Source organism: Ostrea edulis, chromosome 3, assembly GCF_947568905.1.
Source record: "Ostrea edulis chromosome 3, xbOstEdul1.1, whole genome shotgun sequence".
In the NCBI taxonomy this organism is placed as follows: Eukaryota; Metazoa; Mollusca; class Bivalvia; order Ostreida; family Ostreidae; genus Ostrea; species Ostrea edulis.
The window spans coordinates 92286035-92309057 of NC_079166.1; the positions used below are offsets into that span (position 1 = coordinate 92286035).

Genomic DNA, 23023 nt, shown 5'->3' on the forward strand with positions numbered 1-23023 from the left:
AGTGAGCATTGCTCACAGTACCTCTTGTTTATATCTGTCTGTCTGTCTGACAGTAGTGAATGCAAGTTTTTTCTGATTTATTTTTAGTCTGTCTGTCTGACGATAGTGAAGGCAAGGCTTTGTCAGTCTTTAGCTCACATTAGTCCTGAGAGGAAGGCTCAAGTGAGCTTTTCTGATCAAAACTTTCCGTTTTCTGCAGTTGTCGTTGTTGTCGTAAATTATTCACATTGTCATCTTCTTCTTCTAAACCACTTGACCAATTTCAACCAACTAAATTGACACAAATCCTCCTTTGTTCAAACAAGGGGCAACAACCTTTCTAAGGGGATATAATAGCAAAATAGCAAAAATACATTGACAAATTTTAATAAAAATTTTCCAAAACCAATAGGCCAATATCAATTAAACATAGCAGAAATCACCCATGGATGAAGGGGATTAAAGTTTACTCACATGAAGGGTCATGCTCCTTTCAAAGGAGAGATAATTACAAAAATATGGTGTGTCATTTAAAAATCTTTTTCTCAAGAACCACTAGACCAGACAAGTTCAAATTTACATCACAGCTTCTAGGCATAGTGGAAATTCTAATGTGTAAAAGTCATTCAAGTCTTTTGTAAAATCATATAAAATTTTATCAACACCAATATAATGGTTCGACTGTTAGGTTGAGTTCAGCTACATATCTGAGATTGATAACTTTTCGTTATATTCACCTTGATAGGAGTTATGAGATTGATTACTGTTCATTATCTTCACCTTTATAGGAGTTACTTGTATGAGATTGATCACTGTTAGTTATCTTCACTTTTCATAAAGTGTAGATCAAATAAGACAAATTCTAAGAGGAGCTTGGTCTGCTCCATGAAGTTTTTCTAGAGGTATAACGTATATGAGGGATTAAAAACTTCACATTTTACAACTGAAGTGCTATATATACATGTAGTCAAATCGCAATATTTCAGACTTGATAGGGCGAGAAAAAAAACCCACCAGAACTTCAAAATATCAGGGGATTCAAGATGTTGAGGTTAAAGTACATAAAGAAAATGTAGTCAGGACTTCCATTATTATTTCCATAGAATTCAAGATATCGGTGTTCAAGATACTGAAGTTTAACTAGTCTAGTCAATCTAGCAAATCACCTCAAAGTAATTGCAACAGAAACAAACTCGACGGAATTTAATAAACAAAAGCGTGATTAACAACATACAAAAAATCGGACAAAATCGGACAATGGGAAATATTTAAAATTTAGACTTAAATGTTTTAGTAAACCATCGATATTTTGTGGTGTTTACGGCACGCCGTACACGTAAAGGGAAGTAACTTAACTGTGACAGTCATCGGAATAAAGTTATACATGACGATCTAAAGTGCATGTAATAAAAACGCGATTAAACAGCTAAACAGTTGTATTAAAAAGGTGATTTTAAGACTTTCTATATACATACAATATTGCTCAGCATCTCATATTCTTTGCCAACTTCCATTCCCGGGGAACTTTCGCGAATAAAGCTTCAAAATATTTTGTTTGACCTTCTACTGAATTAATTTTAATTATAAAACACAATATTTACTTTAGAAGTTATGAATAATCAATTATAAATGAAATCTTAAAGAATCAGTGTCAATTTACAAGGGGGAATTACGGTTGTTAAAAAAGAAAGTATGGAAAGCCATTCGGGTTAAAAATTTCAGTTATTTTGTATCTTCATCATCTGAGCAAGCGTTTTGTATTAAAAACTTTTATAAAACTAAGTAAGTAAAGTATATTTGCTTTTCTTTTTCAAATTCAGGTTTGGGGAGTCATTCATGGGTAATAATAATGATAATAAAACATTGATAATATAAATAATAAAAATCAATGTAAGTAAGCACTTGCGCATAATATCATGATTTGATGGAAAATCGAGTAGTTACTCTTTCTAATTAGTCTTGGGCTCACGACCTGCGGAACCACATCTCCTAGCAGCATGTGAACAGCGCGCTAGACTGCCCGGCCATCTATTCAAGACAAAACTTGTTTTCGATGACGATGGAATTCTCGCCACGCTGGCACACGATCATTGAGAATGGAAATGGGATACAGTTATTTATCGTAAATTTTAGAGGATCATACAAAATGCACATTGTGTTTGAAATGTCTATATATAAAGCACATAAATAGCAACGAACTCTGAAATAAACATAACTGCCCTAAGGAACGAAATCAATGTCGGATGAAAATTTAAATTCAATTAGTTAGGGGAAGGGGAATAAAAACTCCCGCAAATTTCTGTCATCCGACATCGATTACACTTTAGTGGAAAAGGGAAAAAGACAAGCGACTGTTGAATACCACATAATATTTAAAACATATTAATGAACATTTAATAGATTTAATGTACACTTTCATTTGTGAATAAACAGTAGAAAAGGTATACAGAGTGTTATTTATAATCGTACGTTTCTTTTCTTGTTATTCGATTAGTTTCAACATTTGTCATATTAAGTTTTAAAGGGGGGAGGGTTCTTGGTGAAAACTATGTGAACTTAGTTTTTTGTGAGACATTGAATTTTTGATCTTGCCCCTAAGTAAAGATTATCGTTAAAACCAGACGTCTTTTTAGGAAACGAAGTTTGTCAATCCTTGCCCTTTCTACATGCATTCACAGGATGCGACACAACGTCAAGACTGTTCGGCATCGGAACAGGTCCTGTATAGTCAAAATGTAGACAAATCGCGAAAAAATTCTGTATATGATTAGTTTTTAAATGGAGGCAGGCTATTGACAAACAAGTTGATGGTGAAGGGGTTTCAACTGTTTCGTTTAAAGTCAGCATTCCGCATATGGTCGTTATAACAATCTACTTTGCCAATACAACCTATCATTGGGTCAAATCTGTCTGACTTGTTTCATATAGATTGTTAGGTGGCCGTTTTCGGCAAAATGATATTGAATAAAGGTAACTCCGTTTGCCTTATTAAGATATATAGTTCACGGCAGGTGTAACCGGTCAACAGGGGGTGCTTACTCCTTATAGCCCATAGGCACCTGATCCCACTTCTGGTATATCCAGGGGTCCGTGTTTGCCCACCTCTCTATTTTGTATTGCTTATAGGAGTTACGAGATGGATCACTGTTCGTTATCTTCACCTTCCTATATGAGGATTTCATAGAGAAAAAGATATATTCTGGTGTCGATGTCATATCGACTTTGTACGATGAAATACCATAGAGACACTTATAGGATATTTGCTTTGTGAAGAATTGTCTAACACAATATCATTTTTATAAGTTCAGTCATTGCCACTAACTACTGACTACAGCTGCAGAAAAGGAGCACTGCAAGAATTTTTTAAGTCATAGAGTGGACTAAAGAAATGATTAATTTGGATCCTTCGAATTGGGGCTTATCACTGCTTTCAGCAATTCTTGTATCCGTTAAAACTAAATTACAAGTCGCGCCAGATAAACTTTTGAACGTTTTTCGCTGTAAATGCAAGGCAAATTGTGACACTAGCCGTTGTACTTGTAAAAACATGGACTGAACTCTACTGCAATTACTCAAATGATCACTTATATAATTATCAGGCACGTAGCAATAATGGCTCTACACCTTTTATCATTACATGCAAAGTTGATAAATTTTTACGTACAGAGGTCGATTTTTAGACAGATTGGTTGCCCTCCCTCCTTTTTTTTTTTTTTAAAAACAGCATTGTCGTGAACTGTACACAGTGGAAGTGTAAAATTGAACTGAGAGAACAACATTAGCCCCCCCCCCCCCCCCCCCACCACCACCACCACCACCACCACCATCAAGGATTTTTATAACTTTGGATTAAAATTTACTTGTCAATTTTCAGGCAATATTGTGAAATTATCTTCACATCCCCCCTTTTTTACGATGCTGCGTGTCTGATTCATTTTGCTTTTAATTCTATGTGTCCATTGTTTTTAAAACAGATTACTCCGGAAATTCTCGGTATTAATTGCACAATAATTTGGATAGAACTAAACATCAAATACGGCTATAACCCCCTCCCCCTCTTTCCCAAACTCTAGAACTTGACGAAGTGACGTATTAAAGATTTCTTTATAAAATCGAAGAAACTGAACCTTGTTTCGTCATAGATGTAGTACAAACTGTTAAAACTCAGCTTAATAAAGAATTTGGTAACATAAGCTTTCCTATACACTGTTTGTTTTAAAATACTACATGTATTTATGTGAAACATAGGACCGGAATGGTAAGCGCGCCTCCAACTTCCGATGTAAGGGGAGTAACTGCAAAAATGTAGGTCATCTTTTACAGACCATTTTTGAATGGGCACTTGTTTTGTGTTAACAGTTTATTTTAATGTATAAATCTTCATGTGGTAACTCATATATGCCTAATGGACAGAAAAAAGTATTTTCTTCCAAAATCCAGTTTTTAACGAATTTTGTTGGAAAATGAAGATTTCAGCCCAAAATTCGGCAAGGGAAAATAAATTTTGGTGCAGAAAAGTTTAGTTTTGTATTTGGACGTTTTATTCTTAAATTTATAAGATCAATGTCATCTCTTCTATAAAACAGTCATTTCCTATCATTTCTATTTTTTCACTATTTTTGTTTTAGAAAAAGGTAGGTTTTCCTACCTAAAATGGTATTTTTCATATATATTGCCAATAATCTATATATCTTACTTGTTGAGCAGTTTTTAAAATAAATCCTAACTTCAATTTTTTATTGTTAGACTCAAATGTATGACAAAATTTCCATCTTTAACAATTATATTCAAAAAAGCGAGATTTTACCCAAAAATTACAGTCAAGGAAAGAATATATTCTGCTGTAAAAAAATTAATCGAACATTTCCAGGTTGAAATTTGAGATATGAAACTTATTTTTACTGTATGTTACATAAAATGGACATTTTCTTCAATTTCCAGTTTTTAGCGATTTTCATGAAAAAGCACATCTTTTTACCCCAAAATTCCAATTTCCCCATGGAAATACAAAAGCCGATTTTTGATATGTTGTTTGCATGTGTTTTCTTGCATGAATAATCAAAATTTCATTTCTATTGCAATTAGTTTGAGGTTTTGCTCATTTTTGAGCTAGATTGACTAGACTAAACTGTGTGCATTTCCTACTGTGCTCTGGGGGAAGGGAATGAATTGAACCCATGCCCCCTTTCCCCCTCCCCTGTCTTTAACTGTACTGACATAGCTTCTACCAATGAAACAATAAAAATGTCTACCTGGGAAGAAAAGAAAAAGTAAAAAACTATAAAGTAATGAAGATCCCACAAAGGGAAATAGATAGCAAGCTGGTGTTATTCTGAAACTTTTTTTAATGATCCTCACGATGTTCCGTGTATCTTTTAGAGAGTGAATTAGAACAGTATTGCATTGTACAGAATCCATTTCTGTAACACAGAAATCCAGGCCAGGTTTGCCTTTGTCTATGGACCACTGAGTTTTCATGAAGACTGATCATGCATACCAAATTATGAAGGGGGGGGGGGGGGGGGTGAGCAGCTGTTAGTTTTATGTGCCAAAAACAGATTTGCATTTTCTATTGCACAGAGCAATCCATCACTTCATCACTTGTATCATGACATCAAATCAAATAATGTAGCTGCACATATATATGCCCCCCCCCCCCCCCTTTCAAAGAAGAGTGGCATATTGGTTTGCACCTGTTGGTCGGTCGGTCGATCGGTCAGTTGGTCAGTCGGTCGGTCAGTAGACCACATGTTGTCTGCTCAATATCTTCAGAACCATTCACTTGATGATAATGATATTTCATATGTGGGTTGGTTATGATTAGAAAAGGACCACTATTGTTTTTCAGGTCAAAGGTCAAGGGTCAATCTAGTCTGGACATAGGAATATACTGTCCGCTCAATATCTTGAGAACCCTTTGCTTCAAAGACATCAGACTTGTCACACTGGTACATCCTAAGGAGTAGATAACCCCTATTGATTTTGAGGTCAAAGGTCAAGGGTCAAACTAGGCATAGGAATATACTGACCATTCAATATCTAAAGAACCCTTTGCTTGACAGACATCAATCTTGGTGCACTGGTACATCTTCAGGAGAAGATGACCCCTATTAATTTTGAGGTCACATGGTCAAAGGTCAAGGATCAACCTGGACATTGGAATATACTGTCCGCTCAATATCTTGAAAACCCTTTGCTTGACAGACATCAAACTTGGTACACTCGTACATCTTAAGGAGAAGACGACCTCTACAGATTTTGAGGTCACATGGTCAAAGGTCAAAGATCAACTGGACATTGAAATATACTGTCCACTCAATATCTTGAGAACTCTTTGCTTGACAGACATCAAACTTGGTACACTGGTACATCTTCAGGAGAAGATTACCCCTATTGATTTTGAGGTCACATGGTCAAAGGGCAAGGGTTAAATGGACATTGGAATATACTGTCCATTCAATTTCTTGAGAACCCTTTGCTTGACAGACATCAAACTTGGTACACTGGTACATCTTCAGAAGATGATCCCTATTGATTTTGAGGTCACATGTTTAAAAGTCAAGGGTCAACCTAGACATTGGAATATACTGTCTGCTCAATATCTTGATAACCCTATGCTTGACAGACATCAAACTTAGTACAATGGTGTATATTCAGGAGAAGATGATTCCTATTGATTTTGAGGTCAGATGGTCAAAGGTCAAGGGTCAAACTGGACATAATAATATACTGCCCACTCAATATCTTGATAACCCTTTTGCTTGACAGACATCAAACTTAGTACACTGGTACATCTTCAGGAGAAGATGATCCATATTGATTTTGAGGTCAAAAGTCAATTGTTGAACTGGACATAATAATATATTGTCTCCTATATTTTAAGAATTATTTGCTTGATTGACACCAAACTTGGTACACTGGTACAGCATAAGGAGAGATGACCCCTATTGATTTTTAGGTCACATGGTCAATTCTCTCTTGACATAGGAAGATATTGTCTGATCAATATTTTGAATTGATGATACTACTATCAATTAAATGATTTGCGTGTATAACCCTTTTCAATTTTGCACCATGGGGGCATATGTGTTTTACAAACATCTCTTGTTCGTCTTGCCTTTGCTATGATCGAAATATATATTCTAATAGATTTGGCTTGCAATATGTTAGTCCTTACACTGCATTATGCAGGGGATATTAAGACGGGGACAGAGATAAGATAAACCAATCAGGTTATGCCAGTTTATTATGATAGCAAACTCCCATGTTAAACGTCATGCATTGGTTAAAATATCAAAATCAGATTATTGAATAGATTTGACCTTGATGTAGGTGAGAAAGAAACACAGAGAAGCAGAAGACAGCGTATCTGAAGGAACAGCGAGAAACGCTGAGAAGATAACTCCTGATCTAAATCATCTCCACTCGAGCGTGACAGGACAACATGTTGGCGAGATGTTATCGATACTTCCCAGATCTGTTTTTGGTATCAATGGCATCTATGGAATCATTGTCCAGGGAACAGAGGTGTGATTTTATTTTGTATACCATACATGGCTCATGCAAGCACTTTTAATTATTATGCCCCCCTTCAAAGAAGAGGGGCATATTGGTTTGCACCTGTCGGTTGGTCGGTCGGTCGGTCGGTAGACAACATGTTGTCCGCTCGATATCATGAGAACCATTCACTTGATGATAATGATATTTCATATGTGGTTTGTTATGATAAGAAGAGGACCCCTATTGTTTTTCAGGTCAAAAGGTTAAACGTCAAGGGTCAACCTACTCTGGACATAAGAATGTACTGTCTGCTCAATATCGTGAGAACCCTTTTCTTGACAGACATCAAACTTAGTACACAGGTACATCTTAAGGAGTAGATGACCCCTATTGATTTTAAGGTTACCTGGTCAATGGTCAAGCATCAACCTGGACATAGGAATATATTGACCACTCAATGTCTCGAGAATCCTTTGCTTGACAGACATCAAACTTGGTACATTGGTACATCTTCAGGAGAAGATGACCGCTATTGATTTTGAGGTCACATGATCAAACGTCAAGGGTCAAACTCGACATAAGAATATAATGTCTGTTCAATGTCTTGAGAACCCTTTGCTTGACAGACATCAAACTTGGTACACTGGTACATCATCAGGAGAAGATGACACCTGTTGATTTTGAGGTCATATAGTCAAAGGTCAAGGGTCGAACTGGACATAGGAATATACTGTCCGCTCAATATCTTGAGAACCCTTTGCTTGACTGACATCAAACTTGGTACACTGGTACATCTTAAGGAGAAGACGACCCCTATTGATTTTCAGATCACATGGTCAAAGGGCAAGGGTCAAACAGGACACTGGGTTATTCTGTCTACTCAATATCTTGAGACCCCTTTGCTTGACAGACATTAAACTTGGTATACTGGTACATCATCAGGAGAAGATGACACCTATTGATTTTGAGGTCGCGTGGTCAAGGCTCAAACTGGACATAGAAATATACTGTCTGCTCAATATCTTGAGAACCCTTTGCTTGACAGACATTAAACTTGGTGCACTGGTACATCATCGGGAGAAGATGACACCTATTGATTTTGAGGTCGCGTGATAAGGGTCAAACTGGACATAGGAATATACTGTTTGCTCAATATCTTGAGAACCCTTTGCTCGACAGACATCAAACTTGGTACACTAGTACATCTTCAGGAGAAGATGACCCCTATTGATTTTGAGGTCAGATGGTCAAGCAGTGTTTTCCCTAAGAACCGGCCGCCGGCCAAATTGACCGTTTCAAACGATTTTCTGGCCGGTTCAAATATAAAAAATCAAAAAATAATATGTTGTCAATTTCAGTGATGTTGATTTACACGATCGATCTTTGCAAAGAATGTATGCGGTAGCAATTGGTTGGCTATAAATATCTTTCATATTTCTTCCTTGTTTATGTTTTTATCGAGAGCTTTTTGAAACGGCGATTTTGATTGGACGATATTTTAAACTCTCACCTTTGCGCGTGAGAAGCACATGGCAGTGAAAAATAATGAAGCGTCGAACGAATACATTACATGATTTCTTCCAGTCAAAACATCGCAAAGGTGTGTATTTAACACCACTGTGACTAACTTGTCCACGGGCACTGGAAGTTAATGTAAATATATAGTATGTGCATGTATAAAAAAGGAAGGGTAGGACACTCTTTTTGAGGCAAATTCGGGTTTGGGTTATTGTGGACGTTTCTCAAACGGCCTGCCGCGATGAATCGTTCACATATGCCTTACTTTCAATATCTGTAGGGTTTCGTTTCGTTCCAATGCCGTTTATTCGAAGAAAAAGATGTTTATACACCTCCAAGTGTCTAAGAATTTCGCTAGACTGTCTTACCTCCGGTTTAATCGCACCGAATCGAAAGGTAAGTTTTGATTGGTCAATTTAATAAATATTTATAAGTTTATAATGTCATTCTTATTGGTTCTGAAATAATGATAAGAATATTTGAACTATAAATACAAACATGGCTCATGTACTTAACCACTAGTCTCTAATACCATCATGAAGTAATAATCCTGAGAATTATTTTTTCTACATATGAATTTATGGATTAGTTAACATGTGTCAATTCAGACTTTAATTTTATTATTGACCAATCAGAACTTACCTTTCAATTCAGTGCGATTAAACCGGAAGTAAGACAGTCTAGCGAAATTCTTAGACACTTGGAGGTGTAAAAACATATTTTTCTTAGAATGAACGGCTTTGGAACGAAACGAAACCCTACAGATATTGAAAGTAAGGCATGTGTGAACGATTCATCGCGTCAGGCCGTTTGAAAAACGTCCACAATAACCCAAACCCGAATTTGCCTCAAAAAGAGTGTCCTACCCTTCCTTTTTTATACATGCACATACTATATATTTACATTAACTTCCAGTGCCCGTGAACTTGTCTGAGGTAAAAATGTTCAACCCTTTGGTATATATTTAAAAATGTAGGTTAAAAAGTGGCATATGAACAAGGGTCATTTTGCCCCCTGAAAAGCCTCAGAATGCAGGATTTTGCGTCTAATTTTCCAAAATTTCCATACCCCCCCCCCCCCCCCCGGCCTGTTACAATTCTAAATGGGCCTGTTCAAATGAAATGAATGGAAAACACTGGTCAAGGGTCAAACTGGACTTAGGAATATACTGTCCATTCAATATTTTTAGAACCCTTTTCTTGACAGACATTAAACTTGTTACACTGGTACATGCTCAGGCGTTGATGACCCCTATTGATTTTTAAGTCATATGATCAATCCACTCTTGACATAGGAAGATATTGTCTGCTCAATATTTTGAATTGATGATACTACTCTCAATTAAATGATGTGTGTGTATAGCCCTTTTCAATTTTGCACCATGGGGGCATATGTGTTTTACAAACATCTCTTGTTTTATTTTGTGTTAGCATACAAGGCTCAAGCACTTTTAATTATTATTTTGTGTTACCATACAAGGCTCAAGCACTTTTAATTATTAGTTCCCTACTGACGAAGTCGAGGGGACTTTAGGTTTGCGCTCCATCCATCAGTCCAGTTTTCTGACCTTTTTTTAGGTCACCTGAGTAAACTCAGGTGACCTATTGCAATTGGTTTTCGTCCGTAGTCGTGCGTTAACAATTGAACATTTTTAACTTCTTAATAACTACCAGTCCAATCTTTTCAAATTTGGTATGAAGCATCATTAGGACAAGGGAGACATAAATTGTAAATTTCAGGACTCCAGCACCCCTGGGCCCTAGGGGTGGGGCAAAAACTGCCCAAAATTGACAATTTTTAAAAAAATCTTCTCCTCAAGAACCACACACATGTAAGAAAAACTAAATGCATAATGATATAGAGCAGGAAGGCCTCTACCAAAATTGTAAATTTCATGATCCCCGGGGTAGGGATTCTGACCCCAGGGCAGGGCAAATCTTGTTATATAGTGTTTATGTGTAAAACATTCAAATTACATCCTCTTTAATGCTATTGATACTAAATTGAAAGTAAATAGATATTAATAAAGAAGAGGTACATTATCAAAACTGTAAATTTGATTATTCCAGGGGTTGGGGTTTTGGTATCAGGGTGGGGCCAAAATGTTCAGTTATTAAGTGTGTGAACAATAGACATTTTTAACTTCTTCTTGATAACTATCATTCCAATTCTTTTCAAATTTGGTATGAACATCTTTGGAACAAGAGGAACATAAATTGTAAATTTCAGGATTCCTGCACCCCTGGGGCCTTAGGGGCGGGGCAAAAACTGCCCCCAAAAGACCAATATTCAAAACTCTTCTTCTCAAGAACCACACACATGTAAGAAAAACTAAATGCATAGTGCTGTAGGGCAGGAAGGCCTCTATCCTACTTGTAAATTTTATGATCCCTGGGGTAGGGTTATGACCCCAGGGCAGGTCCTAACTTGTTTTATAGTGTTTATGTGTAAAACACTTAAATAACATTTTCTTTAAGGCTTTTGATACTAAATTGAAACTAAATGGATATAACAGGTAGTCTTTCACCAAAATTGTAAATTTGACTTTCCCCAGAGTAAGGATTTTGACCCCAGGGTTGGACCAAACTTAGTATATAGTATTTATGTATAAGTTTGCTGATACTGTATAAAATCTAAATGCATACTTAGTATTAGCAGAAAAGGATGTACAACAAATGGTGAATTTCACAACCCAGGGTTATGACTTTAAGATGAGTCCAATCTAGTCATATCTTTTGATGTTTTAATGTTAATACACCTATTATTTAAAGCCTTTCATCAGTGTATGCACTTTTAAGGGCAGTGAAGTTTTAAGAACACATCTTGTTTTATACTTTTGCTGAACATTAGAATTTAACTTAGATATTTAGAACAGGAAATTTTTTCTAGATTTCATAGCCCATGAAAGTAGTGATAGTTTTTCACTAGTATTTAGGTGACCGATAAGGCCTGTGGGGCTCTTGTTCTCTGTTCTTGCAGATATTTATTAGCTTTTCTGAGCCAAAGGCTCAAAGAGCTAATCATATGGCCTTATGTCTGGCGTGCGGTGTGCATCAACTTTTTGGGAAAAGGGCTATATCTCAAGAACCCCTTGGCCAATTTTTGTCAAATTTGTCACAGGGTATCCTTGGCCCAAGGGCTTATGATCCTTTAACAAGGGGAGATAATTAGGAAAACGCAAACAAAAGTAGTGGTTGCTAAAAAAATTTCTCAAGAACCACTGGGCAAATTATCACCAAACTTTTGCATAAGGATGAGGGTAGGTTGTAGATAAAAATTTGTTCAAGGCATCATCCTGGGGCAAAGGGTGTGGTCTTAAGGTCACTTCAAAGTTGACTTTGAATTTTGTTTTGTTAAAACTTCGATATTTTGCGTAGTATAAGGACTAGGATCATCAAATTTTGTCAGTTGATGCATCTTAGGACCTAATATCATGTTGTCTCAAAAGTAGGTCATGGTGGCCTACTTTTTGAATTTCGCAGGTAATTATTATTAAATGGATTTTGATGCATATCTTTGACATCATCAAAAGTTGTCAGTTGATGGATCATGGGACTTTGAAGTGTGTCATGTGAAAAGTATGTCACCATGACCTACTTTCTGAATTTTATGGCTAATCATTTATGAATACATTTTAGGTTGTTATTTCAGATACCGAGAGGTTTAGAATTAACAAACCTTGTAAGTTGATGCGTCTGGAGGCCTCGAAACATATTTATAAAAAAAGTAGGTCACAGTGACCTACTTTTTGAATTTTGCAGACATTCAAATTTCACATTTTCAATTTTAGATGCATATTTTGGACACTATGAAAGCTAGGATCAGCAAACTTTGTCAGTTGATGCATCTTGAGTCTTCATAGTTTGTTGACCAAAAAGTAGGTCATCGTGACCTACTTTTGGAATGTGACGGCTATATTTTAATGTCAGATACTATTTGACTTACAATTATCAAACTTTGTCAGTTGATGCATGTTGAGTCTTCAGAGTGTGTTGACTAAAAAGTAGGTCATCGTGACCTATTTTGGATTTTGACGGCTATATTTGATCATTTCAGATACTATTTGACTTAGAATGATCAAGCTTTGTCAGTTGATGGGTCTTGAGTCTTCAGAGTGTGTCGACCAAAAAGTAGGTCACTATGACCTACTTTTGGAATTTGAGGTTTATGTCTGAATATTTCAGATACTATTCGACTTCAATTATCAAACTTTGTCAGTTGATGCATCTTGAGTCTTGGGAGTGTGTCGACCAAAAAGTAGGTCACTGTGGCCTTCTTTTGGAATTTGACGGCTATATTTGAATACTATTTGACTTGTCAGTTGATGCATCTTGAGTCTTCAGTGTCATCATGCCCTACTTTTGGACTGTTACATTTAAATTTTCAGGTACTATTTGACTTAACATCAACAAACTTTGTTAATTGATGAATCTTGGTTAGTGAGAATTTTTGTCTATTCTACAATGTATCAGAAGAGCGATTCTAGGCCCATGGGCCTCTTGTTTGATATTTGGTATGTCACTTTGCCATAACAATTTACAGATCAAGTTCGAATTTCGTCTCGGTCCATTGATTTTTCACTTAGTTATGGCCCTTGGACTTAGAAAAATAGCATGAATTATCAGTTTTCCAGACGATTTTTGGTTGTGCTTGCAGATATTCATTTGATATTTGGTACATTGCTTTGCCATAATAAGTTACATATCGAGTTTGAATTTCATATTGGTCCTTTTATTTTCTATTAAGTTATGGCCCTTGGACGTAGAAAAATAGCATGAATATTTTACATCCAAGTTTCTTATCTTTGTAGATAAGAATTAAGAATACTACACTCATTAAAATACAACCATATAGCTAAATTATTCATGATTGATCATCTACATGTCAGTTTATGGACTTGAATAAAGACCTAAACCTAATTATAAATTTGTCTTTTTTCTTGGTCTAGTTTCTACTCGAATAGTAGTTGATTTCCAACCATTCCTATCCTGGTTCCCCAATTTTTCCTTTTACCATAACCTACATAATGATCTTTGAATATTGTTGTGGTACAGTAATTTTTGCAAGCGGTAAGGGACTATGTATTGCCATGCAATACTCTCAGAATGCTTGTTTTATTTTGTGTTACCATACAAGACTCAAACACTTTTAATTATTTTATTTTGTGTTACCATACTAGACTCAAGCACTTTTAATTATTTTATTTTGTGTTACCATACAAGACTCAAGCACTTTTAATTATTTTATTTTGTGTTACCATACAAGGTTCAAGCACTTTTTAGCTCACCTGAACCAAAGACTCAAGTGAGCTTTTTTGATCGAAATTTGTTTGTCGTCATTGTTGTCAGCGTTTTTGTAACTTGTCTGTCCGTAAACTTTTCACATTTTCATCTTCTTCTCCAGAACCACTGTGTCAATTTCAACCAAACCTGGCAGAAAACATCTTTGGGTGAAGGAATTTTAAGTTTGTTCAAATGAAGGGCCTTGCCTCTGTCAAAGGGGAGATAATCAAAAAATCTTCTACTCAAGAACCACTGGGCCAGAGAAGCTGACATTCATATGAAAGCTTCCTGAAATAGTTTGTTAAAACCATGGTCCCCAGGGATAGGATGGGGCCACAGTATGGGTTTACATGTAAATATATTGGGAAAAAGCTTGTCAACAACTACTGTACCAGAAAAGTTTATATTTACATGAAACCTTCCTGACATAGTGCAGATTCAAGTTTCTTAAAACCATGGCCCCCGGGTTGCTGGCACGGTGGGGCCACAATAGGGGATCAAAGTTTTACATACAAATATATAGGGAAATCATTACAAATCTTCTCAAGAACCACTGGACTGGAAAAATTTATATATACATGAAAGCCTCCTGACATAATGCAGATTCAAGTTTGTTAAAACCATTGCCCCTAGGTGTGGGGTGGGGTCGCTAAAGGGGATCAAAGTTTTACATACATACATGTATGTATAGGGAAAATATTTAAGAAAAAGTTTATATTTACATATTATGTACATGAAAACTTCCTGACATAGTACAAATTTAATTTTGTAAAAATCATTGCCCCCAGTGTTGGGGGGGGGGGGGGGGCACAATAGAGGATCAAAGTTTTACATAGAATTATATAGGGAAAATTTTTAAAAATCTTCTCAAGAACTGTTGGTACAGAGAAGTAAATATATTTACATAAAAGCTTCCTAAAATAGTGCAGATTCAAGTTTATAAACATCACACCCCTCTGGGGTAGGATGTGACCACAATAGGGGATCAAAGTTTTACATACAAATATATAGTGAAAATCTTTAAAGATCTTCTCAAGAACCACTGGGCCAGAAACGTTTACATTTACATTCTGACATATAATACAGATTCCAATTTGTAAAATCTTCAATTTCTAAAATCTTGCCTCCCTCTACCCCTCCGCCATCACCACCCCCCTTTCCACTGTTACCATACAAGACTTACTTAAAGTTTGGAGGGCATTTAAGGAATAACTGTCTTGTTGTCAAGGGAGATGGAGGTGAACAACAGATACCTTAAATCTAGGCGGTCACTCTTATCAAAAGATGGTCACTCTCACTCATTATCAAATCTAAATGGTGACTCATTGTCAAAAATAGACGGTCACTCATTGTCAAATCTAGATGGGCATTGTCGTTGTTGATGTAAACTCTACAGAACCACTGCATCAATTTCAGTTAAACTTTGTACATGAAGGATGAAGGGGATTCAAGAGGTGAGAGGCCGTGTGATTTTGAGTGCGATGCTCTAACCACTTGGCCATAGAGGCCCCCTTCTTGGATGAAGGGATTCAAGTTTGTTTAAATAAAGGGTCATCTCCCCTTCAAAGGGGAGATAATCACAAAAATGTAAGAATAGGGTGAGGTAAACTAAAAATTTCCTTAAGATCTGCTGAGTCAGGTAAGCTTCCTGACATAGTGCAGATTCAATTTTGTTAGAATCATGACCCCCGGGGTTAGTTGGGGCCAAAATAGGGTATCAAAGTTTTACATGCTGATATATAGGAAAATATTCTTTTTCAGAACCACTTGGCCAATTTCGATCAAACTTGGTACACAACATTCTTGGGTGAATGGTGAAGGGGGTTCATGTTTGTTTAAATGAAGTACCATTCTCCCTTTAGAGGGGAGATAATCATGAAAAGGCAAAAATACGGTTGGGTCATTGAACTTTTTTTGTTTACATAGGTTAAATGTAAAAGTAAAAGTTTCATTTTCAGCAGATTTCTCCATTTACAAGTGAATTATGAACACAATTAACCAGTTCGTCTAGTATTTGTGACATCTCATTTTGGTTTAAACATATCCTCTCTTAAGTAATCTATATGTAAACAAAACATGGCACAATAGTTGTTCACATAACAAAGAAATAAGAGTGCTGTATATCTCTCGTAACTCAATGAAAGATGTAAACATGTTGCTAACCCATAGAAATGCCATAGTTAAGCATTATAAACATTAAAGGGGCATTAACTGTGAAATTGGTGGCAACCATATTTTTATTAAAATCTCTCGATGGCAAAGGAATATATATTGAATGACTAATGAAAACATTTATTCTGTACAAAAAACAAGAGAAACCTAATAAAACTACGTTAGGTAACCAGTTTTACTGTAAAGAAATATATAACGAAGATTTATTGTCTTGCTAGACAATGATTATTTAGTTACCAAAATGACCTATATTCATGTCTGTTTTGAGGTTAAAAAGTGTTTGGAATAATTAGATACTGGTGTTATTACTGAAATATATGTTATAGAGCAATTTTTATTGAATTCAGTTTTTGGTGACAAAATTGCAGCAATGTGGAAAAAATAAGATTTGAATTTTTTTTAGTTCAAATCATGTCCATGCCCCTTTAATCAGATTGTCAAAATGGTAGTCTGTGTGTGAAAGGTTGGGGGTTTAACACAAAGGAAACATTTGATGATTTACAGAATCACTGAACACAATTTAAACACTCTTACTGAAGTCAACAGGAAAATTAATGAAATTGTAGCTCCACTGATAAGAAATAACAATTTCTTTTGAAAATGAAGAGAGAGAGAGAGAGAGAGAGTCTCGACATTTCAATACACACATTTTTGGTAGTTTGTCAATTAAACATATTTACATGTATGATATCTTTTGAGATATTGAAATATATTTCAGGTGACGATTGCTTTCCTGAGTGTTGGAGAAGAGTATTATAGAAATCTGAAGGAAGGATCCCTACAAAAGCTGTCATCTGTAAAGTACAGCAGGCCTTATAACTACCTACACAAACGTGAAAGAGAAAATTTTATCAAGACATTCGTGGACATGGGAGTACTGTCCGATAATTTACAATGATTTATTATTCTTTAAATTAAATAAACAAGTTTATTTTTGCTGTGTAGAACAATTTTTGAACTACTGAATACCCCGTTTACTTTATGTTGACAAACGGTCTGTTGTGTTATGCAGTTTTGAATGAGCAACTCTCAGTAGGTGTAGAAAAATAAAACCATTTAAAGTCTGAGATGTTTATGGTGAAACAATAGGAGTTGTTCTCTTGGTAAGAGGGTACGGACTGGAAACAACTAAAATCTTTAGATTTAGTTCATGGTGTGCTGTTCGCTGGTGATCATTTTTTCATCTAAATGGTCAAGCAGAACTAGTCAACTTTTATGTTAAAATTCAGTTAGTTTATTAAATACATGTACCATGGATATTCTAAGCATGAAAGGTGAAGATAATGAACAGTGTTAAATCTCATAACTCCTATAAGGCCAAAAAAAAATATGTTGGTTTCCACTTTCCCTTCCTACCCTAAACATTTCTGCCGACCCTAACACATTTTTTCCCATCTGTAAGATTTTGCAAATGTCATCAATACAATATTGACTTATTTATCAAATTATTTTTCATGCACTAATACTAGAGAGATTCCAAAACACAGAAACAGGTTTTGTTTACAGTAAAGTGAAGAAATGTATTGATTCATCATATAAATTTTATTTGATTACTATATATTCACTTTATTTTATTATTTTATGCATAATAGAACACTAAATCATTAGAAAATTATTCAACCTATAACCTACCAACCCTTAAAAATTTTGAGGTGAAAGTGGAAACCAACATTTTTTTTTTGGCCTAAGCAATACACCAATGTGAAAGAGAGAATCTTATCAAGCCATTCATGGACATGGGTGCACTGTCAGATAATTTACACTGATTCATGTTGGTTTTTTTTTTTTTAAATAAAAACTCGGGTTTAAAAATGCAAGAGACATTTTCCAACCACAAAATACTGTGTTCATTTGCAAGGGAATGGCAAATGATCTGTTGTATAATGCAATTCTTATTCATGTAGACAAAGTCAAACACATTTAAGGAGGTATGCTACACCAGAGAAATTTGATAATAATAATAATATTTATTCATATAGCACCCTATATCACTATAAATAATCACTCTAAAGCGCTGCACACAATAAAAATGATACAGCATGTTATAAACGTAGTAAAAGGAAATTATAATAGCATTAAGACAGATAATATCAAAACAATGCTAGAAAAACATCAATAATGTGAAGTAAAATTACTAAAATCTAAAACATGATATGCATGAAAAAAGTTCCACGCCGTACAATCAAATGATATAAAATACAATAGTTGAAATAAATATACAACTGTACACTTGAAAAAGTCATGTTAAAATGATGGTAAAGAAACCATAAAGATTTAACCACCTATAATAACTAATAATATGCAAGTCTAAAAAGATGTGTTTTTATAGTATGTGATATGGATACAAAGTGAAGGATATGTGCAACAATATTTTGAAATTGAAAACTTCCAAATTTACTTTATTTAGTCAAAAAATGCAGTTTACATTGAAAGCAATCTGAGAAAAATTTAAAACCCCTGCTGGGCTCGAACATGTAATCTACAGTTTAGCAATTGACATGCTAACCTACTGAGCTACTCAGCTAGGCAAGAATTAATGAAATTAATTGACAAATATTGCTGGTTTTTAGATTTTCACCCATGTTTTAAATGGAAATCAGTCATTATGACAATATAGAGTACCTCCTTAAAGTCTGAGAAAACTAACTCATTGTGTTTAATGATGGTCACTTTTGATCATAGAGAAACAATGAAGATTGTTTCCTAGGTAATCGACACTAGAAACAAAAAATGAAATTCTCATTTAATTGGGGGTAAAGAGATCAACTGAGAGTGTCAGACCATTTAGATGAAGAAAAGGGGATGAACTGAGAGTGCCAATTATAGGGCATGAATTTACAAATGGAACAACAATTTCAATGATATTCGTCTAGATATATGTACAAAAAGGAGGTCTGTTGAGGCCTTTAGAAATGGCATCAACATTCCAATAATAAAAAAAAAGTTAAAATCACCATTAAAATGAAGGAAAAGAAAATCACCATTAAAATGAAGGAAAAGAAAATCACCATTAAAATGAAGGAAAAGGGGCAACTTCAAATCATAACAAGAGTTGTCAGACAACATAGCTTGCCAGGAAGTATGACTCTATTTAACCTATCCCTTTAGTTCAAAAGGCTAAAGTTTTTAATATGCCCGTCATTAGATGGGACATATTATGTTATGCCACTGTCCTGTGCGTCTGTCCTGCTGGCTGGCTGGTCGTCCATCCGTCCGTCCCAGGTCATGTTTTCAACTTTTTTCTGTAATGAATGCATGTACAACTTTGAAATTTGGTCACAATATCTCTCTCAAGAATTGTAAGAGTGAGTTTGCATTTCAGCTGGATTGGTCCATGCTTGACCTACTTCAGGGCTACAAGTAGGTCAAACAGTTTTCCGGACTTTCTTTCGTTACAGATACAGATATTACTCTGACATTTACACATAAACTTCCTTTTAGAGAAATACGAGTTCAGTTTGCATTTCAGCTGGATTGGTCCGTCCGTCCGTGACCTACATTAGGACTAAAAGTAGGTCAAACAGTTTTCAGGGCTTTTTTTCCACTACGGATACAGATATTGCCCTGATAGTTAGTCATAGGCTTCCTCTCGGAGGACTACAAGTTCAGTTTGCATTTCAGCTGGATTGGTCCATCCTTGACCTACTTTTTTTAAAAAATAGGTCAAACCGTTTTCTGGGCTTCTTTCCATTACGGATACAGATATTACCCTAATAGTTAGTCAAAGGTTTCCTCTCAGAGGAATAGAAGTTCAGTTTGCATTTCAGCTGGATTGGTCCATCCTTGACCTACTTTTAGGAAAAAATAGGTCAAACAGTTTTTTGGGCTTTTTTTCATTACTAATACAGATATTGCCCTGATATTTAATCAAGGGCTTCCTCTCAGAGGACTACAAGTTCAGTTTGCATTTCAGCTGGATTGGTCCATCTTTGACCTACTTTTGGACTAAAAATAGGTCAGACAGTTTTCTGAGCTTTATTTTCATTACGGATAGAGATATTGCCCTAATATTTATTCAAAGGCTTCCTCTCGGAGGAAGAAAAGTGCAGTTAACATTTCAGCTGGATTGGCGCACTTCGACCTACAGTACTTTAGGGGTAGAAGTAGGTCAAACAGTTTTCCAGATTTTTTTGGTATGGTCACATGTATTGCTCTGAAATTTAGTCACAACCTCCCTCTCAGAGAAATACATAATCAGTTCACATTTCAAACATTTCAACTTAATTGGTGCGCCATGACCTACTTTAGGGCTAAACATAGATCAAATGGTTTCCTGAACTTTTTATCATCATAAATAGATATTGCACCAACATTTTGTCACCACCTCAATCTCAGTGAAAATTGAATACATAATCAGTTCACATGTCCGATGGATTGGTGCACCATGACACACTTTACGGTTTTACTATTCAGAATGTGTGTTGTATCAATTCAGAGTGCACAATATGCTTCTAGGCTGAATTTCACTGTCTGACGGGAGTATATTGTACCGTTTGCGGTACTCTTGTTTTAACAATAGGTCAAAGTCCAAGGTTACTAGGGCAAAAGTTCTGATATCATATCAAAGGCCTGGGCATGAGGCATCTAAATATGAAATATCAAATTCTTATCACGTTGAATCAAAAGATATAACCAGGGTTGTTTTTGAAAAGTATGTTAAAGTCCAAGGTCAATAGTTTTGGTAACAAAAGAAATATCTTCTAATGAGGCATCTATATTTGAAACAGTAAAGCCCTATTAATCTAGATTCAAAACATATAACCAAGGTTAAAGTTCAAGGCAAAGTTCATTAGGTCAAATATCTTCTACCAAAACAAAGGTCTCCTCATGAGGCATCTATATGTGAAATATCAAAGCCCTATCCCTATCGGTTCAAAAGATATAACCCAGGTTTAAGTTGTTAAAAAGTAGGTCAAAATCCAAAGTAAAGGTTACGGTCATAAGGACAAAAGTCTTGGAGCCAAACCAAAGGTCTCTTCATGATATATCTATATGTGAAATATCAAACACTAACCTCCTTGGTTCAAAAGATATAGCCCAGGTTAAAGCTTTTAAAAAGTAGGGTCAAGGTCATTATGTTAAAAGTCTTGGTACCACAACAAAGGTTTCTCCGTGAGGCAACGATATGGGAAATACCAAAACCCGATCCCTTTTGGTTCAAAAGATATAGCCCAGGCTAAAACAATTATTCCTGAAAGTGTGACGCCTAGACCGGAGTGATAACAATAGCTCCCCGGACAGTCATCTCGACGAGCTAAAAATCACCATTTTAACGACAGAGAAAACACAACCTGTCGCACAGTCTGGTCTGAAATCTACAAATGATACACCGACATTTCAATGATTTTACACAATTTAATCTGACACACCGACATTTCAATGATTTTACACAATTTAATCTGACACACCGACATTTCAATGATTTTACACAATTTAATCTGACACACCGACATTTCAATGATTTTACACAATTTAATCTGACACACCGACATTTCAATGATTTTACACAATTTAATCTACAAATGATACACCGACATTTCAATGATTTTACACAATTTAATCTACAGACGATACACCGACATTTCAATGATTTTACACAATTTATCCTGCAAATGATTTTTAAAACCGTTATAATCACTATCGGAATGAGATTAAAAAATGGCACACTCTTTACAATGATATCGCATAACTTAAATTTTCAAAGAAAATTAGGCTGTCAAAAAGATATTGAAATGATAAAAAGGGGTTATCTGAGGGTGACAATCATAATTTTGACGATGGATTTAAAAATGTCATCAAACTGTCAATGTTATCACGGTACATTGACATTACCAATATCATTTAATGTATCTCTTGTATACAAAACTTCTTTGATGTACAAATACCGTGTAGATGAAGTGGGCGTGCTAGGCCCTTTTGTCCTCTTGTACCGGATACACATACCCTTGTAAAATTGAAGCGGAGTAAGTTCTAGGAAATACATCAATCCCCCCCCCCCCTCCTTTTCAGAAGAGGGGTATTATTCAAAATGCCCAGCCGTGGAAAGGATACAGTGTGAAGTCGGAAGGAGATGGTGATTAATAATTCTGTGACTCCGGTGTATATGAAAATCGTGCCGGGTATATTTCAGATACATGAGTAGACATGAGAGTAGGAACTTCGGCGCTTTACGCCTGGATACTTCACGATGTTCATACTCTCCTGTAATTTCAAAAATGAAATTTATTTCTTACATTTATTTACAATTTATACTGTCATTTCTGTCGGGTAACTCCCAGCCATTAGAATGGACGTTCAGTATTTATCACCAATCACATGTGCATTGTTCACAACAGCTCCGCATTCATAAGGAACTGGCTACCACTACAATTTACAAAGAAAGGCAAAAACTAAATGTACATGCTTGTGTGTATGTTAATTACAAGGCCTAGGTCACACGACAAAATGTAAACGGCGCTATATTGCCCAATGATTGACATGCCCGATTTGTTGGCCCCCAAACACACATCTCTTGACCACACTGGTGAACGGCTATCCTACTACCTGTGTGTGGACAATCATGATTTTCATTT

General features: G+C 35.7%; 1 protein-coding gene across 4 annotated transcripts in view; it reads left to right on the top strand.

The window, feature by feature from the left end:
* Positions 1-17515, top strand: part of LOC125673048 (uncharacterized) — a 33223-nt gene extending 15708 nt beyond the window's left edge. For 3 of the 4 annotated variants that reach the window (XR_008801438.1, XR_007369243.2, XM_056159431.1), the window contains 2 exons: positions 7312-7506; positions 17170-17387. Coding sequence is in view for 2 of the 4 variants with exons in the window: in XM_056159431.1 (XP_056015406.1) it covers positions 7312-7506; positions 17170-17349 (375 nt within the window). In the remaining 2 variants the exon portion in view is untranslated. Of the gene's footprint in view, positions 1-7311; positions 7507-17169 lie in introns of all 4 variants that reach the window. The other variant, XM_048909311.2, reaches the window with a different exon arrangement.
* Positions 17516-23023: the final 5508 nt, after the last annotated feature.